The sequence below is a fragment of the Gallinula chloropus genome (genome assembly GCF_964237585.1).
Source record: "Gallinula chloropus genome assembly, chromosome: 2".
Taxonomy (NCBI): Eukaryota; Metazoa; Chordata; class Aves; order Gruiformes; family Rallidae; genus Gallinula; species Gallinula chloropus.
Genome location: NC_140086.1, coordinates 144822580 through 144846377, shown reverse-complemented (window position 1 = coordinate 144846377; position 23798 = coordinate 144822580). Strand labels below are relative to the sequence as shown.

The 23798-nt window shown below is 40.2% G+C and overlaps 1 protein-coding gene across 1 annotated transcript in view; it reads right to left on the bottom strand.

The window, feature by feature from the left end:
• KIAA1217 overlaps positions 1-22607 on the bottom strand; it is a 176749-nt gene extending 154142 nt beyond the window's left edge. The window contains exon 1 of the mRNA XM_084280491.1: positions 22479-22607. Within this exon, the coding sequence (XP_084136617.1) occupies positions 22479-22592 (114 nt within the window). The 5' untranslated portion in view covers positions 22593-22607. The remainder of the gene's footprint in view (positions 1-22478) is intronic.
• Positions 22608-23798: the final 1191 nt, after the last annotated feature.

Below are 23798 nucleotides of genomic sequence, written 5' to 3'. Positions count from 1 at the left end.
GATATTATCAAAATTGCTATGACCAAACTTACATGAACCACAGATCTGGCTGAATTTAGGGAGCTGAGTGGGGAGGTAACTACCTCTGTGCTCCTGTTATAAACTCTTGACCTCCTCAGTACAACTGTGAGTAGACCATGGGTTTTCTAAGCTCCTACTCTCCCTGGCAAACTGCCGGCAGCTATAGACCACCAGACAGTGACAGCAGTGGCCATGACCCCTCCACCTCATCATGCAGTACCACCACAAGGAAATTGGATAGAGTTGGACATACTGGCTTTAAACCACCTGGAAATTTCCTTTCACTGGAGAAAACACTGTGGTCTAGTCACAGCTTACGGCTTATCTGCATCATCACACAAATGAGTCAAAAACCCACCTTCAATGTTTCAGTCAAGTGGGTGTGTTGGGAAGGCTGCTTGGAAGGCTCCTTAACCCTCACTGAGCGAACACTGCTGTACACACTTTCAGGAGTTTCCTATTGATCTTGGATGAAGAGCTAGGACAAAAATTGTCTTTCCTGGGGACAAGTGTTTGAGGCTGGCAGCTGGATGCCCTTCCTCCTATCCAAATGTGTCCCCGTTGTGCTCACAGGCCTGAATATCCACCTTTAGCTAAGTTCTGTCTGAGATTTTGTTCTCTTTTTCCTTTTATGTTGCAGAGAAAGCCTCCATGCCATGGCCCATCAGCTGATTGAGTACTAGCTCACTTCACAAACATCAACATACTATCTGAAATAAATGTTACTGTTCCTACATATTTAAAAGTGAACATAAACCTGGTCACCACTGTTAAAGAACATAAAAATGCTATCAAAATCATTGTGCTGCAATATAAAATTCTCTGAGATTCATATGACTTAAACCCCTAACTTTTTTTGGATATAGATGGACTGCAAACCAAGGCAGAAAATATTATATAGTTTTGTTTTTCTAAAACAATTACTGCCTTCATTATAATAAACACCACACACTATAAAACGGATCTGTCTCAAAATCACCACCAGTTGCAAGTGTGCCAGAACGTCTTGGCTTTTTCTTTTAAGATATTGAGTAACATTGTGATATTAATTTTAATTCAGGACTATGAATTACCTCAACCCTCAACAAAGAAAACAATTAAAACTAAACATATTCTAATATTTGTTTCCCATAGTTGAAAATTCCTTCTGCACAGTTGAGTAAACAAAGTCTCTTCATCCAGCTACAAACACGATCACATAAGTTAACTTAAATAGTAAACCTCCTTTAACTGTTCTCCAGTCTCTTGACAACTTTCCAGGCAAGTGGTTATTTCAATCTTATTAGAAAGAGGAAAATATTTTCAAGTTCTCAAATAAAATGTGCTATTGTTTTACTGTTGTCAACAACAGCACACAGATATCCCTTCAAGTAATATTTTTAAGTATTTATCAGAATTCCATGAACTTTAAAGAGTGGTATGAACTCTGATGTCTTCATCTTAGTGTCTTATTATCCAATTAGCATTATGCTTCGGAAAATACTTCACTGGCAGCAATCATAAATATGCTCCCTTAGCACAAACAGAGGGTAAAATTCCCCTCCTCTCCAAGCCTGAATACAAGAGACTTCCACAAATATGCTGTGGGAGAAAGCTTTCCCCTGGGAAAGGTCATGTGGTGATACCACTGACCCTGGCTGCTGGCACGGGACAGCCAAGGGACACTGAAGGTCATTGCTGCCTGTCCACGCTCTGCTGATGGCACGGGTCTGCAGGCTGCCCCCGGTCACCGCAGCAGGCTCATCCCTGCTCTGACAGCCACCCTTCTCCTCACCAGGCCTCATCTCAACCTCACCACAGCAGGCAAGGCAGCAATCCTTTGCAATTCTATGAAGGAAAGAGCTTAAAAATCTGCTTCCTATGTGGAAGTGAGATAGTGTTAATTCAAATACACAGTCTGCTGATCTTTCAGTGAGAAACTTGGTAGCACGCATTCAAGCGTCGGTCTCTCTTCAATGCCCCATTATAGGAGAGCCAAGCACAGGCCCTGGAAAAAAAGGGTGCCCCACACTCAATGTTGAACCCTTCAAACCATGGAGTAGTGTTCAGAAGCCTCCACAGATGATGCAATTGAGGCTTCACCAAGTGCTGGAACAAAGCACAGGGTAGATATTGCAGAGAGGGTGGTTAGTGAGATTGTGCTGGGTTTGCAACAGCAATGGAGTCAAGGGGATGGAAGAAAAACATGATTTTACATGCCAGGGTGCTTTTCAAGGAGTTTTACAACCTGGTTAACGTGATTTTAAAAGTCTTCCACAAGCTTAGTGTTATGCATAGCATTTATAACCACAGGAAATCCCCAACCTGAGAACTGCTGGCAGAAATGGTGAAGATGCAGGTTAAGCAGTATGGAACATCAGAAGTGCGTTTCTTGTCAGCTGCGAAGCTTTGTGCACAGCCCTGAGACTTGGTAGAGAACAAGGCGCAAACCCAGGAAGATTACAGAGAGAGAAACCCAGGACTTCTTAATACAGGGCAGGGTGCATTTCGGTGTTACTTTGTTGCGGGTTGGGGGTGTTGAGTAATGATTAGATTGACTCCATCACCCCCATCCTACAGGTGTGTTGTAGTTGTTTGCAAAGCTGTAAAAACCTGTACCAAATAATATTCAGCCCCACCAAGAACTCTAGTAGAGAGCAACTATACATTTGAATCATTAGCACTTTATCTGGATGCATTGTTTTCCTTCAAATTTTATACATCAGATGTAGAATTAAAACAATAATAAAAACTGAAATGTGCATTAGTCTTCTATTTTATACAACAAAACATTAATTTTAAAAGGGAGGGACAACTGGTTGAAATGAACGTTACAGGGAATTTGACATACTCTGGGTAAGAAAAGGTGTTTTGGATCAAAATTAGCTGGAAAATAGGAAATAGCTTCTATTCTTCAGAAAACTTCTATTCAAAGGTGCTTCTTTTTAGAAGGATCTAAAGAATGGCTTTTTGGCAGCAGAGCTGAAGAGCCTTGGTTTAACGAAGTATTTGCACTGTCAGGGAATGAATCCCCATGTTTGCAGCCTTAGTTCTTGACTCATCTTTTTAAATGTGGCTGATTTTTCATCTGAAACTGATCCAAATTTGCACAGTCTATACACTAATTAGGTACTTCGCATGAAAAAAATGCACTTTCAAAGCATTCCAGTATTCACTCTTTCAGCTGAGAAGAAAATTCCCTCACAGCATTTCCGAAATTCTGCTTTCAAAGCCAGGAAGTGCAATTAAAACAGAGGCCTTAAAAAAAAAAAAAAAGGCAAATTAAGGTGAAAAAATATACATGCTGTGGCTTGGACAAAGTTGAGACTGATTTTTATTCTTAATTGATAACAACTTTGCAACTGACCATATTACCAATTTACCCCACACATGATTGGAAATAGGAAATTACAAATCACAAAAGTTCTAATTTTTCAATAATATTGTAAAATAAAATTACATATTCTCATGCTAATGTATTTTAAAGTACATATTGTTCAGGTGGGCTCTGGAGCCATTATTCCAAACCCTAACTCTCCATCCAGTGGAGCAAAGATCCCCACACCTATCTACAGCTGTACTACACACAACAAAATCAAAGCCCAATTTCCCCAGGCACAGACATCCAGACCTCCTGTACATCATTCAGGGCAGCCTTGCCAGCTACCAGAATTAAGCTGCTCAGAGCAGTGAGTTTGTGCAGCACTCACCTGTCACTGGGTTCACAAAGCTCTTCTGCTGCAATCAGCTCTGCAGCACTGCAGGAGTTCATTTAACCCCTTCTAAAATTGCCTGTGCCTTTCAGCAAGATCCATGCTATGCCTTGTGCCTATAACACTACATGGACAATACACTGCTTCCCTTCTTTTTTTTACATGCAGCTATGATTATAAGAGCATATTAAGTATTGTTTTCTGTTTAGATGTTTCCCGTAATTACTTCAGCAAACACAGCATTTGCCCTTTTCTCCTAACAGAAGTTCCTCATTCTCAGACTACATCACTTTCTTCTTGTTCTCCCTTGGAAAGCTCATGCTGATTTCTGTCACCTTCTTCTTCCAGACAGACTCGCTGTTCTCATTCTGCTGTGCCAGCAAATAACTACAGGCATGGTGCAATGTCCCATTTTCAAGTACACTTCTATGCAATGTTAAACATTGCTCCAGTGAAGGAGTGTTTTTGTTTCTTCCTTATCACACCGTGCCCCAGAATAATTTGGTTGTGTCAGAAAAAATCACTGTAACCAGATCCATTACTTGCAAGCCACAGTACATGAAGCAATAGGGGACTTCGGTGGTTCCTTACAAAGTAAAAATTTCTGTGTGGCCCAAACCTCTAATATTGCCAACACTTTTATTGATGAAAGTGAGAATATTCCAAAGCAATAGCTGAGGAAAAACTCAAAGTTTTGGTCAAAGTAGAAAATTCCTTTGATTTAAGGACTTCTTAATTATGGAAAATTTTGGGGCGGTGATCACTGGGGCCTTTCTTGTGCTTGTTTATGTAACTGTATATTGGTACCTGGATGCCAGGAAAATATATACTGTTATTCTAATTATACAAGGCGAATTCTATTTTCCCTAACTCTAATTCTATTCACTACGATTGCTCTTCTTGCAATATTTCACTTACAAGTCATATTTCTGTCTTAAATTTTGAAGTAACTTCAATTTCTAAATACTAAAGGGATTTTTTCTTTCTGAAAAAGCTCATTCTTGTTGCAGTGCTATAGTCAAAAGCAGCTGGGTCAAACTCAGTTCTTTATGAACAGTCCTTGAAACATTAAAATTGCATGAATAGCCAAGAGCCTCGGTTGCATAACCAAGGCCAAGGAGGAGCCAATAAATCTCTGCCAGTTAGCCCTATTCATCAGTAACTTTTGTTTGACTAAAGCATATCAGCTAGAAAAGCAACCTGTCATAGTTCGAAGATTTAGAGAGATGAAGAACCTCTTGCTTCCCTTGATAATTTGTCAGAATAATGAATCATTTCTACTGTGAAAAATGTCGTGCATTATTCTTGATTTCAATCTGCCCAACTCTCCAGCTATAACCTTTAGTTTGTGTTGTGATTTTCATTGCTGTTCTAAAAAGCCAATGTAAACCCAGTATATTTTCTCCTGCTTCAAGAGACTTACATTTCTTAATCAAGGAGGCTTTCTACTTTGATAGGGTTAATGAACTAAAAAAATCACGTCTCTCAGAAAGAAATTGTTTCATCGGATCTCAAACCATTTTGGGTGACTTTCTTCTGTAAAGCTCCCATGGTTCAACATCTCTTCAGCAGTACTGAGCTTGACACTACAGCACACATTCTTGCCATAGAGCACATCCAGAAGTAAGGCTATTCGTGAGTCCTGATCACTGTCTTTGGGGAAAATAACTCGTCCAATAGTATCACACTATGAACTCTTGTGAACCTGCAGTTCAAAAGATCCTTATTTTCATAGAATCAGAGGATCATAGAATGGTTAGGATTGGAAGGGACCTTAAAGACCATCAGACTTAGCGCTTTCCAGGGTACAGCTTAACCCGTTTCTGCAAATTCCATCTTGCTGTAAGAAAGAAAAACAAACTTAACCATGACATTAAAAAACTGCAATACGCTGCATAGAGCAGCGGTAGAATCTCCTTCACTGGGAAATTCAGGACTCTGTAAGCTCTGCTTTCTGTAGCAGTTCAGAGGGTATCCAGAGGTCCTTTCCAACTTAGGTTTTGCTATGACACATGATCACATGCTTGCTAAGATGGCTACTTGGGTCTGAGAGTTCATCACCTCTGGCTTTATCTTTCAGTCTGAAGGATATTATGTTTAAAGATCTGACTAAAATATTTCATTATCGGTTTTATTTGTAACTTTCCTTGTAAAATCACCATCCACACACTTGTCTCTTTACATCTACTCTGCCCTGGCCAGTCCCCACCTGGAATACTGTGTTCAGTTCTGGGCTCCCTGGTATAAAAAAGACAGAGATCTCCTGAAGACAGTCCAGTGGAGGGCTACGCAGATGATTATGGGCCTGGAGCATCTCCCCTATGAGGAAAGGCTAAATGAACTGGGGCTGTTCAGCCTTGAAAAAAGAAGACTGAGAGGGGATCTGATTAATGTTTATAGATATCTCAAGTGTGGGACACAGGGGGAAATAGCCAGCCTCTTTTCAGTTGTCTGTGGAGACAGGACAAGGGGCAATGGCTGCAAGTTAGAGCATAGGAAGTTCCGCACCAATATGAGGAAGAACTTTTTCACAGTGAGGGTGACAGATCTTTAAAGAATTGTTTATTAACCTTTTTTGTGTATTTTAGTGAGGAAGGGTTTAGGAAACGAAAGATAATCTACTATTAAAATATGCCCTCTGAGGTTGGGATACACTCTGGTTTTGTAACAAGATACTGGAGAGGATATAGACAGGACAGTACGTGAAACTCCCATGGCAAAAGATTGCAATGCAATTGCTTGGCAGCATAAGCAGAGCTAATTTCTTCACTTAAGTTCAGATCCCTGTAAAAAGCTAGATTTCTATTAAAACTGTCTTTTAACATATTCCCAATAACTGTTTGAAGAGGTGACCACATTTAACATTCTTCTATATGGAAAAAAATTAACTTCTAGCTATATTTACCTCCTGCCAAATTAACTGATTTCACCACAAACTCTAAATTTTCTAAACCTCAAGCTGGCAAGCCAAGATGAGAGCAATCCACAGATTTCTTCAAATGTTAAATGTCATCTACTTCTTCCTCTGCTAGTCCCAAGGGGCAGAAAGTCTTGCAGCACCCTGACCATACTCTTTAAAGCCTCCTTTAGGAAACATCCATATGATCGCCTTCCCCTACCTGTGTCTGCAGATAAATCACTTTCTTGATTTCAGTTTCTCAGGAAGAGAACTAGAAACTATGCTGGTATCACTGACCAGCTATTTCCCAGAAGTAAAACCATGCCAGATGACCTGTTCCAACGGTCCAGCCATGCTGGAGGATAGTACACCCCTGGCTCCTCTACAGGGGGTTGAAGTTGAGAGGAATCTGTATCTTTTCGGTATTTCATCCTTTAGATAATTTACTTGAAGCTACAATAATATTCCCTGTCCGGCTATGAAGACAGCAATCCCTAAGCACTTGCTACTACTAGTCTTTCTGTAAAGTATTCCACAAATGGTTTGTGGAAGCCTGTAATGCAGGAGAGAAAACAAACAAATACCCTGCTAAAGAAAGAAAAAGCAAAACAACTTCATCATGGTTTGCTTTCATTTTGTTCACCTAATACTGGGGCTGAACAAAACTCTAAGAGGTTTCTTGGCCTGTGAAACAGTATCTGCAAATCTTTAAACAATGAGCTTGTTCTTAATGGTTGGATTAGTTCAAATTGTAGAAAACTGCTTAGATTAAGACTGTGCTGCTTTCGTATGAAGTAGCACAGCAATGTGTCAGAGAAACAAATACAGGTTTTGTCCTGTTGACTCTCTGACTGCTAATCATAAAAAAAGTGGGGAAAGGCCCTGTTACATGACCTGTCATCCTTTATTCTTTCTGACCAGCCCAATCTGGAAGGAAAGAAACAGCTTTACTGATAAGAAGGAATAACTCCCTCTCTTTTAAGTGAAGGTGTAGTAGCTGCTCTACTTCAAGTCAAACAGAGTACAGTATTTACTTAAGAAATTTGCCAATATGATGAATTATTATTAACTTGTTTCGATTTGTCTTTTGGATTAAACTAAGGAAAAGAAGTACAACTGCCACAATGTCTCTACATCTCTGCACCACTTCTCTTTTGATCAGTGCACTTTGAACTTGCAGAAGCAAATTGCAATCATATTATCAGTCAAAAAATACTGCTGAAAAATAGCACTTCTGTGAACAATTTAAATAGATGCTTTTGAAACCATTTACAATGAACAATAGTTAACCCAAACATCTCCCTGGGATGGTGCAGTCTGATGTTTGTCTATTCCTACTTACTGAGGCCTTCCAATGGGATGAGGTTGGTTATTACACACCACCTGTCTTGTCATGTATTTCCATGGAGCTTTCAGGAGAGGCAAGGGGGGAAAGGGTGTCTTTATTTTGTTGCTGACAAGCAACTTCACTTCCATGGGAGATATTTGAGCATCACAAATAATATGTGTCTGAAGCAGGGGCTTAGATGAGTAACAACTGGCTGATCCTCCTCTTAGATGAGAACAAAGTGACAGGAGAGATAAGAGATACCGCATGCAGGGGCTGTGAGGCTGGGCAGACTTGTTCTTTGCAATGTTTCTTGGTGCCCGAATTTCCAAATGATCAAATAGCAGAGCGATGGTTACAACTGTTTACCTGTCTCAGTTATCAACAAGAAAATGGGAAATTCTCCCTATGTTTGTGAACCAAGTTGGTCTAGTCATGTAAAAGACAAACTGAGTGTTTTTGTTGAGCACAGTATCACAATACATTGATAACGCCACCATCTGTGCCAGTCATTAGTTTTCAAAAAGATTTTTATGGTTCTGCTCTTAAGTGCAATACCCAACACACCTAGAACTGACTCAAGACGTGCTACCTGCAATCAGAAAAGGCTCCTAAACTATCAGCCTTCGATTTCAAAGGCAAGATATTTTCCATGGCTAAACAAGGCTTTTCTTCCCCACATAACTCCTAATTAACTTTCCCTCTCTTACATTTGAGATAAAATAACTTAAATCTGCCTATTGAAGAGGGCACCACCAGACTCAGCTACTTTGCTGAATGTGAGTGCTGGTTATTTTGTGGGCTGGCAGAGATACCGGTACAAAATCAGGCTGGCTGTTTTAGTTAAGCAAGCAGTAAAACAATATGTAAGCTTATGTTTCCAAACACAGCTCCTCACCATACATCCAGGCAAGTAAAACTAGCTCATCACCCTCATCTCCACTGAAACTATTTGAAAGCAGAGTGAACATTTTGAAACGATGACTGCATTTTTAAAGGACCTCTGAAAGATCACAGAACCCAGACATTCAAGAAAGTTTTCAAACCACAGGGAAGATAAGCCAAAAACAAAGCAGCACTGGCTAGACAACCCTCACTTGAAAGGCTTGATAACTTTTGTCTGACTGCTTTTTTCAGAGGGAGTTAGAAGTTAGAAAAGCTATTCTGCTCTCAAGCTCTAATAGTGTGACCCTAAAATTAAAAATAAAGAAAAGACGATGACAAAGCGTAGACATTTTGGCAGTATCCAGGGAAGTCTGACAAGCGGCAGCAGAAAGCACAGATCAAAAGAACACATAAGTTCTTTTATTGTAGAAAATACCTAGAATTCCATATTTATCTTACCACAATAAGCTACTGAATGGTTATCTAAGCCGCTTTTGTTTTGCCAGGCGACTCAATACATCTGTAGGTTTTATCCCGCATTAGTTTTAGTCTGGTGTGTTTAAAATGCTTCACAGCAAGTAAATCTCAGCTAAAGGTTATGCACCTCCTTAGGAAAAAAAGTCGTCACAGAAAGTGATCACCTTAAACAGCAAATCTTTTTAGTATCAATTCAGAATCATTTGCCCCAGTTTCTACAACCATACAACCAAACCCACATAGCTGTGATATATCACAGAAACCCCAACTCCTTCTCCCTCTAGCAATACACTGCTAATAGGCATTGTGAGAAATCCACAAAACTGCATTAAAAATAAACCAACCCAATGTGAGAAGTAACTCACAAATACCTGTTTGAGTACATGTTAACTTTTTTTCTTTAATTTCCCCAGTTCTCCTTTTACAAACTATTAAAAAAGTCCTTAAATTCCAAGCTGGCTTTGCCTATATAACACAGTCACCAAAAAATCTAACATACCTTAAAGTGAACTATTCTTAGCAAAATAATGTCTCAGAGACAGGTTTAAGTCATAGAGAAACAAGACTGAACTTGGGAGTTTACAGTGTCTTTAAAACAAAGCAAAACCTGCTGTCACAGTAGAAGGAAAGATCTCTCAAACCCAAAACATTACAGCAGAAGCAAAAGAAGATATGGGATAAAAAGTAGCTCGCTCATCTTCGCTGTCCAAGTATCTTTGGAGTAGGAACCTACTGTTTTCTAACCCCTTCAATTCAGAAGAGCCCCACAAACTAGCAGTTACTCTGGAGTCCTGGAAGACTTCCAATAATTAGATTAACCCTTAGATATAAACAGTCACTATAATTAGAGAAAAAAGCATCTTGGTTTTTGGACAGCATATGACAAATTTTGAAACCATGAGATTAAGTCAATTTGTATTTTACAGTGGTTCAAGGGAAGCCTTTCAACTGCAGACTGCCTGTGTCCCTCTCAGGAGCATATAACTACTGTGGTAGCCTAAAGTTTTTTGTGCCTTGCAAAATAAACCTAGAAATTTGTATAGATGACAGGATAACAATAACGAACATTCCAGGTCATTCCTTCTTCCAGAGAGTAGTCTTTAGGGAAAAAAAAAAAACCCAAAACTATCGACTAACTCTTACACAAGCCCCACAGACGCAAGCCCTGGCTCTTCATCAGAGCTGTACCTGGCTGGCAGAAGAGGCTCTAGAAGAGCAGCAAAGGCCTGAGAGGTTCCTTTTTCTTCGTGGTTGTGCCACAGGACCACGAGTGGCTACCTCCTCCTCAAAATCCATTCCCTCAGTAGCAGACTGCTGCCAGCACGGTGTGACAGAACCAGGAGCAGCACGAGTCCCTCTTCCTCCCGCTGCAGATTTCTATAGGTGTGCATATGCAATAGAGCCTCATCTGATCTGAAATTTGTTACACATCCGGGTGTATGACTGACTCATATATAAAAAATACTGGTTTCTCATGGTTGCATGCTTGCATACGGGCGGGGATTGAACAAATACACATTTGCACATGGGCTAGGACTACCCTTTTGTGACAGGATTACAACCCGCGACCAGGAGGTCCCGATTTAGCAATAAAAGAAGGTAAACATGCACAGTAAAAAGACATGCAAAAGGCACGATCAAAGACAGACAAGATGCTTAATGCCATGGTGAAATCTCTCACAGAGTTGAGCTACAGCAGCAACCAAGAATCATACTTGGTCTCTGCAATGGGACTGCATTACGGAAAGCTATTCATCGGCTGGGGAAGAAACCTGATTCCTACTCGCAGCAGGGTCCAGAGCTGGGTACCGGATTAACCCAGTTGTTCAGGGCCAGATTAGGGAACTGCGGCTGGGATCCTGCCTTCGCAGCAGCGCCCGTCAGCTGCCGGGTGCCAGGGAGCCGTGAGATCCCGGCGTGCTGGGGAGCAGCAGGTGCCTGCAGGGCCTGCGGGCAGGGGAAGGCGCCTGCCACTGCGTCCGGTGCGGAAAACACTCGGTAAAAATAAAATAAAAGGGAAGTACACATGAGCCAGAAAGTAAATGCTGGCATCTGATGTCAGAGGAAGAGCATGTTGGTCAGACAACCTGCTAGGGGTCTGAGCCAACTGTACTCCGGTCAGCAGGAACATTTTATTGACATCAATACCAGCGGCATGAGGGCCAAAAAAAACATTTTGTGATCTGTGCCTCCTCGCCCCATCCCAACCCACCCTTTTGCAATACTCAGAAGGGAGAAGTTCTCCACTGACTTCCAGAAAGCTTTTGATGCTGTTTCTATCACATGTTTTCATTTAAATTCTCCAGTGACAGACACCAACTAGTTCCCTGTGGTAAAACAGAGAGTCCCCAGGCTGTGTAGCACAGAAACCCTTCTCAATCGCACTCACCCACGCTGGAGCATGCCCAGGGCTTGCAGAAGGCACCATTCTGCCTGTACCCCCCAGCACTATGTTTAGTATTGACCAAAAAAAGATAGCAGCTTGGATTAGCAGCTGAAAACCAATTGGAAAAAAAATAGTGATTCTTAGTAGAAAGCCCCAAAATAGTGCCAGTAGTTACTACCACATCACAGTACCTCCAATAACACGGTGATTCCTGTCTAAGTGCAGAGGAATACTGAGGGAATACCCACATCCCTGAGTAGTAGATGTTGATATAATATTGTCTTTTAAATACAAATCTATTATGTAATTTTAATTTGAAATAGCTTTTTTTAAAAAAAGACCAAAGAATGAATGCTATGCATAATGAGACTGAAATTACCACACAGCATCTGTGAGGTTCTGGAGGTTTCAGTTTTTTTAAAGATTTTTACTGAAAAATACAACCTAGATCTAGAAATTACTGAAATTATATTTTCTCTGTAAAAATATATGAAATAGAACAGTTTTTTAAGATTTATAGGAAATTTTACAAATGTCCTAGGTTTTCAGGTACACATTTTTAATGGAAGTGTTTATGCAACATGTACATTTTAAAATTAATGCTTTTATGTTATGCTAAATAGTTGTTCTTCCTTCTAAAAAATATTTACTGTTATTTAAAGCAAGCAACCAAAGTCATTCAATAACTTGTTTATTCAGGCAATGGGAAATAAGTGACATTTCTTCTTACTTATTCTAATCAAAGTCAAATATTTGTTCCTTCTGTGAGTAATTTTTTACTAATTACAACAGTCTGATGTATGGTGTTTTGTGTTACTAAAAATAGGGCTACAAATTAAAAAATGCAGCTAAAATTATGCTTTCAAAGTGCAGTGGAAGAAAGCCCAAAGCTCATACATAGACATTGACAGCAGGTCTGTTTCCAGACTTTAGACACCCACATACCCACAAAAGAGGTGCAAATTGGAAAAGCCACTGCTTATTCATCTGGCAATAAGTGTATCTGGAAGTGAATATATAAAGTAAAATTTAAAATCATATTCAACTTCTTTCAAATCTAAAAAATGTTTTAACACTGATTTTTCACTGTTTACTACTTTGTCTTGCTGCCCTCTTCCTTCCTTGAAGATAGACATCTCCTTCCAGACTGAAAAAATACTTAATTTGGATTGAAATTGAATTGCAATTACTTTTTCTATTTTGAATTAAATCAATGCAAGATCATGGAGACAGTCTATGAAGTGTATATGTAAGAAATGTAAACCCCTTAGAGGCCAAAATATTCCTAAAACTTAGTTGAGCTCTGGAATTTAGAGTCATGAGACACGAGCATAGTCAAGAGTTTAGCAATCCAAAACAGAACTGGACACTCATGCAAATATCAAGAAGACCCAGTCTTACAACTAACAAGAGCATAATTTTGGAACATAAAATAAATCTCAAGATATAAACCAAAATAATCTGTAATCAGCACAACATCCAACTTTCTGATTGGTTGTTAGAAAGTCCTTAAGAAACCATGGTGAAAAATACATTATTAGTCTATCTGGACTTTGAACATAACCTAAGAGAATAGCTTCTCTATTCCTTTCTTAAACAACTAATTTTGATTTTTAGTTTGAGGGGGTTTTTTTTTGGGGGGGGGGGATTTCCGGTTGTTTTTTTTTTAAAGTGAAATACACCTATGATAGCGTGTTAATCAGCCAGTTAAAACCTTTCCTAAACTTAAACAAATGACAACATTCAGTGTTTACTAGGGCACCGACCTCCTGGTGAATGAATAGAATCACTACAGTCCACAACACAAAAGACAAAAATGCAGCAGTACAAAAGGTAAAATAAAGACCTAAAAAAACCCCACAAAGACAAAAAAGAACCCTTAAAAACGCAATCTCATCCAGCCAAAATTCCCTTCTTTGGCTTGATGTGTCAACATTTAATTTCACCAGATTCTGAGTTTAGTGAACTGACACAGCAATAGGGTGAACATTGAAGACACATCCCAGCTACTGCTGTCAGTTACAGAAGTTGGCTGCAGCTTTAACAATAGCACTGTTTCTCCTAGTGTACTCAACTCATTTGAGGAGAAAGGAAATTGGAATATATGGTCACAAGAGATTTGCTTGTCTTATTTACTCTTGTTCCCTTATTTAAGCCCAGAAAGGATTTACATCATCCTAGGGATTATGGTTAAACCAGGCCACTTAATCAGGTGAGTTTCATGCTATCAGCCTTTGTTAGAAAATCAACTGAAAAAATGCTGTAATGCAGCAGAAATGGTCCAGAGGTGCTTTTACTTTGCTAAATATGTGCTCCCCTCCCAAGTGACAATGTGCAAAGACGACAAAAAAGTTCCCAGTGGAAAGCTACCAGGACTATGCAGCTGAAGAGAGAACAACCAAAGCACATTCTCAAAAATTGGCAAGGAAATGATCTTGAGACACAGCAAATAGTCACAAATATTGAGGCTAATCACAGGCTACAGAAGGAACCCCTGACTAATGACCAGGGAAGCTACACTGTAATTCAGCTCTTCCACCAGCATGGTCTGTGTTACCCTCACCTAACACCTTCGCATCTCTGTGATGCTCCTTTTCATCTGCCAACAAGCAATCCTCACACCTTCTATAAACACACCACCAGAACTACAGATGAGGGAGAACACCTGCATAAAAACAACACAGCCAAAGGTGTCTGTGGACCAGGGCTTCATTTTAACTTTTGTCACAAACTTCTTGTGCTTTCATGGGTGAATAAGGGGCTTGAAATGAACTTCGGGGTCACTGACAGTGCTCTTAGGACATCTACCATGCTGTTCACCCCTGAGCTGGGCATGATGCACAGCCACCTGAGATGCTTTGGTTTAAAATTAGAGTTGGAAGAGGAAGCAGTGACAAAGCATCCTTCATACACCAGTCTACTTCTGCAGGATTTGTAGAGGAGGAGATGATTCAGCTTTCTGGTTGCTTAAGCCTGAAGGATGTCCAACCGCCACGTCTCAATGTCTGGGCAGAGGACCTTGGTAACAAGCCTACAGCAACATGGGGACAGCGCTTTCCATCATGGACTCCTGAAGCTTTGCTGCTGAGAAGAGCATGAGGTACTTGTAGCTCAGGAAGAGCACAAAGAGAGGTTGTTAATTTTGCAGTCCTGCGACAAGGTTCATGCAGCAGCTGGCTTGAGGGCCTAGCCACAAGGCTATGAAGGCCGAACCCTGTGACACGTCATTGCCCAGTGGCTCAACTTCAAGAGGGAAAACGTACGGCTTTCCAATCCCAAATGCCTCCAAGCATCCCCAGAGGAAAGAGGGCACCAGGCACCCTCGGAAGGGTACAGGAGGTGCCTCTGCCTAGGGGTGGTCACTGCCAGGCCACTGTGCAGGATGCAGGCTCTCCTCTCCACCTCCACTGAAGGAGTTAGTCCAGAACTGAACCCATCCACCAAATGGATGGGCCTGCTGACTGCTTCAGCAGAGATTTTGGTAGGCATCTAAAGAGGCAACCCAAAAAGCTCCAGGATTAAACTGAGTATGTGCAAAAACACAAAAACACATCTATAAATGCCTCAGGATATCTTTAAGTTTCTGAAACCTGAGGAATGTCAGGTGTGTGTCTAGAGTAACTAGGAGAGGTTTCCATGGGCAACTCTCTTGAATATAGCTGCCTGAACTCTGCTTTAAGGGATAGCAAAGTCCTAGGTTCTTTATTGTACTGAAACAAGACTACTACGATCATTTATTCAGTCAGCAGAATACAAAGCATTCTAAAAATACTTTGTCATAGAATCAGGTTAAAAAAATATACATACAAAATCACATGAACAAAGGTACAGATATAACGACCACCTGGGACTTCTGACTTACAAACAATACAGGCTACTTAAAATGCAGAGGCGTTGCCACAGAAGAAAAGTTACTGATCCTGTTGGGGCAAAGTAACTGCAAGGCTGTGTGGTTTGCGTGGGGGCAGGGAAGGTGAAAGAAAAGGAGTTGCTTTATTAGCCTTTCTGCAGCTCTGTTTTGTTTGCTTTTTCAAAAGAACAGCTTTTAAAAATTACTTTTAACTGATAGATATAAATGAAGAAATTTGCATTTCTCAAACCATGTATTATCACTCTGGTTAAACTCCACTTACTTCCAGAGATACCTTAGGGCTAGTAGTTTAATATGTACCTTAATATGTGGCCGTCCTTTTTTAAAGGGCAAAACCGAGAGACTTTTCACTGAGACATTCTACTACCTTTTTCCACAGTCTACATTCTTCTTCCTCCTCAACATTTTCACTTATAGCCAATACAAAGTAAATCCACTTCACTTTGCTAACGATCTAGCTGCTTTGTTCATTTATCTATCCAGCTATTTATAAATATCTCGCAATCACAGCATTATCTGGGGGCTAAAGAGCATGTTTCAACTTAAAACAAATGGACATGTCATCTCATGTCCTTCCATAAACAAAAGCTAAGGGCTCGGATTCCAGCAGCGATTTAAGTCTGTAATCATTTTTAGTAGGTTCAGTTTCTTAGTTTAACTTAGGTGCTTTTAACAACGCAGCATGAAGGCAGCTACCCTTAATGTACAGCAGCACTGTAGGTGCTGCAAAGGGTCTGTCCCCCCTGCCTTCCCAGACATGCTCTGCTGGGTTTACAAAACTCCCCAGGGATCAGGGGGAATCGCCGTCTCATTTGGTACCCATCGGAGCAGACAGGAACTCGCAGAAATCTCCTGAAACAACTTCTGAAACTTTTTTTCCCCTGAACAAGTACCTACGGCCTATGCTGACAAAACAGCAAGTTCTAGCTGTAAGCTGCTGACCTCTCAGATAAAAATAGGCATTTTTTGATGACACATTACATACAGAAGCATGCCAACCAAGTAGTAATTCAACAAAATGGGTTTTCTCAACTTGAAAAATCTGCAGCAACATATATCCAGATTAAAATCACATTCATCACAGATGCTGTGCACATTTTAAAATCAAATGTAATTTTTAAACTCTGTTTTATAACTGGCATAGACCAGAAAAACTTTCACACGATAACACTAAACCAATGTCTCCCTGCCCGATTCTGTGGTATCAACCATCAACAGTGTAATGAATGCAAAATGTGCTAGTTCATTTGACATGTTGTCATTTGTACATATTCTAGTACCAAATAATTAACAGTCAGGCTTTGATTAAATTGAAAGGTTAAATAGAAATTAATACTATAACATTCCAACTGCAGGCTTAGGTTCAAGATATAACTAGGACTGTAAAAACAAAAGAACTATGAGCAAGAAAAATTAGTTAGTGATTTCTTCACTTTGTATTCCTTTTAAATCCATTCACTTTAATAATCAATACATGTTAAAAAAAGTTTATTTATCCTTGCCTGATCAAGCAGTGCAGAACATCAGAAATTCTTTATACACTGTTGTGGTTGTTTTCACCTGAATTATATATTGTGCTTACCACATTCTGCAGCATTGTCATTCCCTAAATCCTACTGGAGGCTTTACACTGAATTGAAGTTCCTCTCAAGTTTACGTTTCTCAGATGTCTTTAGGCAGAACCTACGATTTTTCTCTTTTCACCTTTTAAGCCCAGACCTTAACTGCCGCAAGCCCCCACCCCTTCCCACCCAGATCTAACCCTTTTCATCTAAGCGACTTGAACCGACTAAACTTTGTGGCCCCAAACCCACTCCCGGTTATCGGATCACAGCAGTGCCAGCGGGGGGCCATCCCTTTCGTCCTGATGTTTACTTGATCTATCCTGACCGATATAAGCACAAAAGTGGTTGCAACTAAGAACCCGGAGATTTTACTGTCTCTCCAGAAGGAGTAAAAATATCCCCTTTTGTTTATACCTAAAACCCCAAAGTCCTAATAGTATTTCTTTTGCTGGACTACTAAGGTGCTTTTACCCAATTAAAAAAAAAAATCTAAGAAGTGTCCCAGTGTTACCTTGCGATGTCAAAGCATATACTCAAAGTCTCTTTATCCAACTGATACTACCATTCATTAGAAAAAAAAAAAAAAAGCCTCGGTATTTTTGCAGATATCAAACACTGGAATAAATGCTGTTGCAATTTTAGGGTTCTATTTTAACAGTTACAGGAGAGACATCTGGCAATAATCTACAAATAAATACAGTGTCTCCATTCTTAGTTTCTGCTCCAAAACACTACCTAGGACATTTTTGTAGCATGATTCATATAATCAACATACTACATTACAATCTCTTTCAAATAATTCTGAATTCTCAGTTATTCAATAAAGAACTCGTTTTTGAAAGAGAAAAGGGAATGCCAGAAAACTTGCTTTATTGACTCGGCCCCGCTGCCAGGAAGAACAACGTGGTGAAGCAAACTCCACGATTTCAAAGCATTTTTTTACAGCGAGGGCAGAGAGTGAAAGAGGCTTATTTACCGAAATGTGAGATTCCACGCGTGAGGCCAGAGACCGTCTGAAATCCTCTTCCTTTAGTTCCAAAAGTTTTAATTTATGATGAAGCCAGTAATAATCCTTTCAAGCTGCCAGGTAAAGCGCACGCCATATCTCTGCCGTATTTTCTTTTGCCCTTCTGCAGCGTAACTTTGTTATTTGCATAAAGCTTAGTTCTGGCCTATGGGACTTTTTGAACATCTACATGTTAGATTAGCTGTCTTGACATGCTCTATCGAGCATGACATCATGGATCTCCATGGTAACCTTAACCACACCTGCCCAGATGCCAGAGTTACCTGTCATGTTCAGACCTAACTGAACATAACAAAAAACCCTCAACCACCATTTTCTATGCACTCAGCCTTGTGCAGGCACCAGAAAGGTGGGTTTGGTTTTGCTTTTTTTTAAATTGGTAGAAATCTAATTTTGTTTGCTTCATAGAGCACTGGCTGAAATGCTAGAGCTGTTGCCGACCCTTCCACAACTCCCAGTGCATTTTCTAGTCAAACAACAAAAGGCGTCTGAGGCAAACCTCTTCCAGCTCATTTTCTAAAGGCATGCTCAAAAGCTCCGGCTCTGAAAAACTTCTACATACTCATTTTTGCTCTCTGCCCCTCAGAAAGGTTGGGTTGTTTTTTTTTTTTTGCGAGGTGACTTGTAAAACAGGTTCACAGCAGGGATTACCCCCCTCCCATGGCCAGGTTAGCTTTTTAACCTTTTAATTGCAAACTCTTTTTCATCCTCTCAGCCTCTGGCCCAGCTTTTATACTTGTTCCTGCTCTTTCCTTTGCTGCTGACCAGACTCAGCCCCACCGAAGAGGGTGACTGCATCCTGCCATGAGCTCAGCAGCAGATGATTCACACCATCTCAAACTTCAGAAGACCAAGGCTGTTTTTCTCCTTCCTTTCTCTTTTTTTCTTTCTAACTTTCCTGGGGATTACGTTAGCGCCTTGCTTTCATTAACGCAGACAGACGAGACAGCCCTGGCAGAGGGAGGGTATCCAGAGCTCCTGCAGAAACTTGCATTACCTATAAAAAAGGATTTTGTTCCCCAGCTTTCCAGCCTTCCAGGCGGAGGGGCCTCTGATGCTCCGCTTGTGGGCTTTTCCTGCAAGGAGAACAAACTGCAGCGTGGGGATGAGCAGGTGGGCTGTGGGTCATGGAGTTGTAGCCATGGGGTGCTGTGTTTCCCTGTGGGCTTTTTGGGGTACACACCTGCACCCCCACAACTGCTGCAAACTCATACCCCAGTTTACCATGCAGAGCAGCTCAACTGCAGGCTATCTGCCTTGCAGCAATATCCCAAGGCCTTTGTGCAAATAAAGACAGCCCCTGTGTCTGCAAGCTTTCCTTTCTAGAATAAGATATCACAAACAGGGTAACAAACCTGCGGGGTGGAGGAGGGATGATCTGTGTGCACAGCTGGGAGGTTTCAGGTCACCACGTTAGTTAACCATCAGTAATCCCCACTGGCATTTTACCTGGCCATGACTCTACTCCTGATTTGTGGCAGGTTATCAAGAATAGAAACAGGTCCTCAGGAGGCACATCCAGGGAGGGATTTATCTGAATAAATGAAGCCTGGAGGAAACCATTAATATGTAGTGGAAGATATGGACAACATTCAGAGCTGACCCTGCTGGTGAAGGTGATACAGTATGTTCTGACAACATCACATATTCTTTTTCTTAATGTCTATTTGCTGGAAATCACATATCAGTTTGCTGTACTTGGATAAAATGGACAAGAGAAGAAAGTCCACAAAAAAAAGAGACAATAACCAATCTTGATTTTCTGGCTCATTTTGGTTGGCTATGGACCTAACAGGATTTGGAGCAACCTGGAAGACAAATGATGTGATACCAGGGGACTATCTCCTGACACTAAATTTTGGGATATTTTATGTTCCAGCTGTACCATTTGACACAGAGATTAGAAAATTATGTTGCGTTGGCCACCAAGATCTCCCACAGTGGAGATATTCCCACAAGGTATAATGTTGCCACCTTCCAGACACTGAAGCAGAGGAAAAATAAGAAAGGAGGAAAGGAGCCTATGAAATAAATTGTAACAATGTAATTCATGTCTTCCTACACATCTTACACATTTTTTATGTGACACCTGTGCGTTACATACACATACCTACTACATTTGTACATAGTTTGCATTCTGCACTACTGCTACACCATATATATACAAGGGGGAAAAAGGAGGGTGTGCACATGTGCACCCTCTGAAGCAAAATGATACTCCATCCTTACTCACGGAGCAGCTCAGCAAGCCTGCGTTATACGTACACATACAAATGTATACACGCATACCTATGCCAATGTATACACATGCCTTCACGTGTAGATACAGAGACACAGATCATATATATGCACAGATACATATATACACACACCCACACACAAACGCACACACAGAACGCACAGGCACGTGTGTGCACACGCAGACACAACTGGTAAGGAAGAGCCCTGGGAGCTGTAATGCCATGGCTGCAATAACCTGTTCCTGCATCTGATAAGCCAGACTGTCGATACATTTGAACTAAACTGAAATAACTTATTTCTGCATGTTTTTAAGTTATGCTTCTTCAATCTTACCCATTCTCAAGAAAGATAGTTTGATACTCTCATAGTAATTTCTAAGTTATTTTCTCTTAAAATTCACGCTCATTATGTACTATACATATGTCTAATCATCAAAAAATAGAAGCAGGAGACATTCACATGAATTTTACCCTCAATAAATTAGGAAGGATGACACATTTTAAACAAATAGCAGGAACAGTTACTACATTCCTTCTGTAATTTATTGCCTTCAGAAAAGGCTCAAATTACAAAATGTGTAGGGTGTAAAGCTGTAGGCTGTTCAAACTGGGTTTGCCGTGTCTGCAACACTGGAACTAAATATTTACATGACTCCAAAAGATCTAATCTTTGGATTTCACCCCCCTCCCACCCCCTTTATTTAATTTGTATGCTATCTTTATCCACCACCCAGCACATTCCACACAGTCACTAAAGTTCACAGAAGAGATAAGTGGGGAGGGGAAAAAAATAAATTAAAAAATCAAGTCTTTCAAAGGAAAGGAGGGAAGCATTTAAAAATAATAAATAGATCATCCTCATTAGAGCTAAAGTCTTGCAGCAATTTTGTTGTGTTTTGAGGCAGCAGTAGCACCTGGGATCTCCAGAGACCCTGCCAAAGAGAAGTTGGAGGGGGGGGTGGGAGAGTTACCAAATTACAGTCTTTTTAAGCTTGTAACAATAGTCAGAACTCCAAAGGTTTGGAAGACTTCAAAAGACACTGGGAATTCAGTAAGAACTCCCATAGCAGAGTACAGTATTTTGCCAACCTGTTTTTATTCCCTATTTACAATGAATTTGCTGCTAGGGTTGAAATAGCTATGCAACACTAAGGGAAAAAAAAACCCTAAACTTTTAGAAAAGGTTTGCTGACAATCATTTTAAAACTGAGAATAACAGGCACAAGATTTTTTGAGCCCAAACTCTAAATTCTGCTGTTTGATTGGAAAAAAAAATGAATTATGGAATAGAACATAGATTGTCTGTAAAGCCGAAGAGATTAAACTCTAACATTGCACCCAAAGCCAGGAGTTACCCTGTGATGAGATCCTTGCACAGCATTCCCTGAATGCAGAAGGTCAGCATGATGGTGGCTTCCACCTGCTCTGAGAAATACATCAGCATGTCATATCTCCTCTGACCCTGTATCTACTTTTTGCTGCTGAAAAGCAATTGGAGACAGGCAAAAAGCAAACCACCTTAAGATACACTGCTGACAGACCGATGTGGATGTCAAAACAGCTTGGAGGAGGCAGATACCTGTGGATAAGTTCATTCTGTTTGTATTAAAAGACTCAGAAATAGAAAAGAAAGCAAATGAAAGCGTAACAGAGCCAGCTAAGGCATACAGACACACTCTACGGATATTTTCTTTTCTCCCGGGCAATGGTGCCAATACTGAAAGTGTAACAGAAGTTAACAGCTGTTCCATATTTTCCCTTCAGCTGTGAAAAGTAGATGGAGACCCATATACTAAGATCAAGAGTCTCACCTTCATCCCTTTCTCCGTGTATATGCAAAAAAATTTAAAAGCTCTTCAAAAATGTCAGTTTCAACAAACAATTCCAAGGTAATATTGAATAGCTTAATTTTTATTACTGTTCCTTTGAATTCCAAGGGAGCAACTGAATCTTATGCTTTTTAAAAAACAAAAACCCCTGTTTAATGCTTTGTCACATTCTCACCTTTTGCAATGAGGCAACACTGAACTTTGTAGAAGCTATCAGGGCTGTTTAACAAAAAGCAAGATACGAATTTGAGTTTCATACCTGATCTCTCAGCCTCTCCTGGTGTCCCATTATTGCTGTAGCATGGTGGGGATATTTCTGTTTCAGGTGCTCAAGAAAAGCCTCTCTCTTCCTGTCCATTTCCGAGGTTTGCATTCCCAGTATTTCTTTGGAACTGCGAGGGCCACCTACTGTATGTCTTCGAGGGATGTTGCGGGTGGACTTTGAATTAGAAGAAGTGTGACTGTTCGGGGTCGAAAGGAGCTCTTTAGATCGGAGACATTCTGCATCATCTAGTGATGTTACATGCAAAGTGGTTTTTGTCTGGTCTGGAAAAAAAAACACAAAACCCCAGACCAGAATATTATAATAACTTAATCCCAACATTCACATTACTGAGAAAAAGAAAAGAATCAATATAAAAGCTCAGTTCTTTTAAAAGTCTGGTAGTGTTCAATGGCATGTTCTGCATCATTAGGCATATATACATTGTAAGAAGTGGCCTGAAAATAACCATTTATATAAGGTTTGCACAGTACTTAGATACTTTTAACACACAACCACAGTATTGCCTCACAGAAAAGTGAGCATCATTAAAGTAGATGTTCCTTTTATATCATCTTTACCACTATGTGACTTGAAAAGAAGATCTGACAGGGCCCTTATTCCCTGACCTTTAAAATCTACAGGATGCTTTCCACCAGAAGAAACAGGTTTCTTCAATAGGCTCCAGTACACTTAATGGCCCTGTAACTAGTATCCTTAAGGATACCGACAGATAAAATTCCTTTGACAAGGATATTTGAAATCCTTAATTTTTTTTCAGTGTGTATTCAATGTGCTCTGAAACACCTAAGAAATAAGAAGAGGGTTTTGGAGACTTTTTTTTCCTGATTTCTGACTGTGGTCTGGTTTTAAATTTCATGGATCTCCCTTGGATTTTATATGTCTCAAGACAGCGTGCTGGAAAATACTACATCACTTTTTCAATAAACCATTTCTTAAGAAACAGAAAAAGAAAGTTTTGTGCGATATAAAAAGAAGAAAAAAAACACCCACAGATAAATTTTACAACTTTAAAATCTACTTTAAGACCAAAGACCATGACAATGTTTTTAAAGATAGGCAGACATGGAGGGTATGTAAGTGCTGGCTTATCTTCAGGTAACTGTGTAACATGAACCTTCTGGTGCATGAAAATGTGTAGTCTGGAGCCTTGTTACCTAATACCTTTGAAAAATCCCTCAGTCCTTTGTCAGCAAAAGGGAAGAAAATAAAAAAAAACACCCAAAGCAAAAAAACCCCAAACCCCACAGAAGCATTGAAAAGGTCTCTCCAAGTCTGATGTGGCCTTCCCCATCT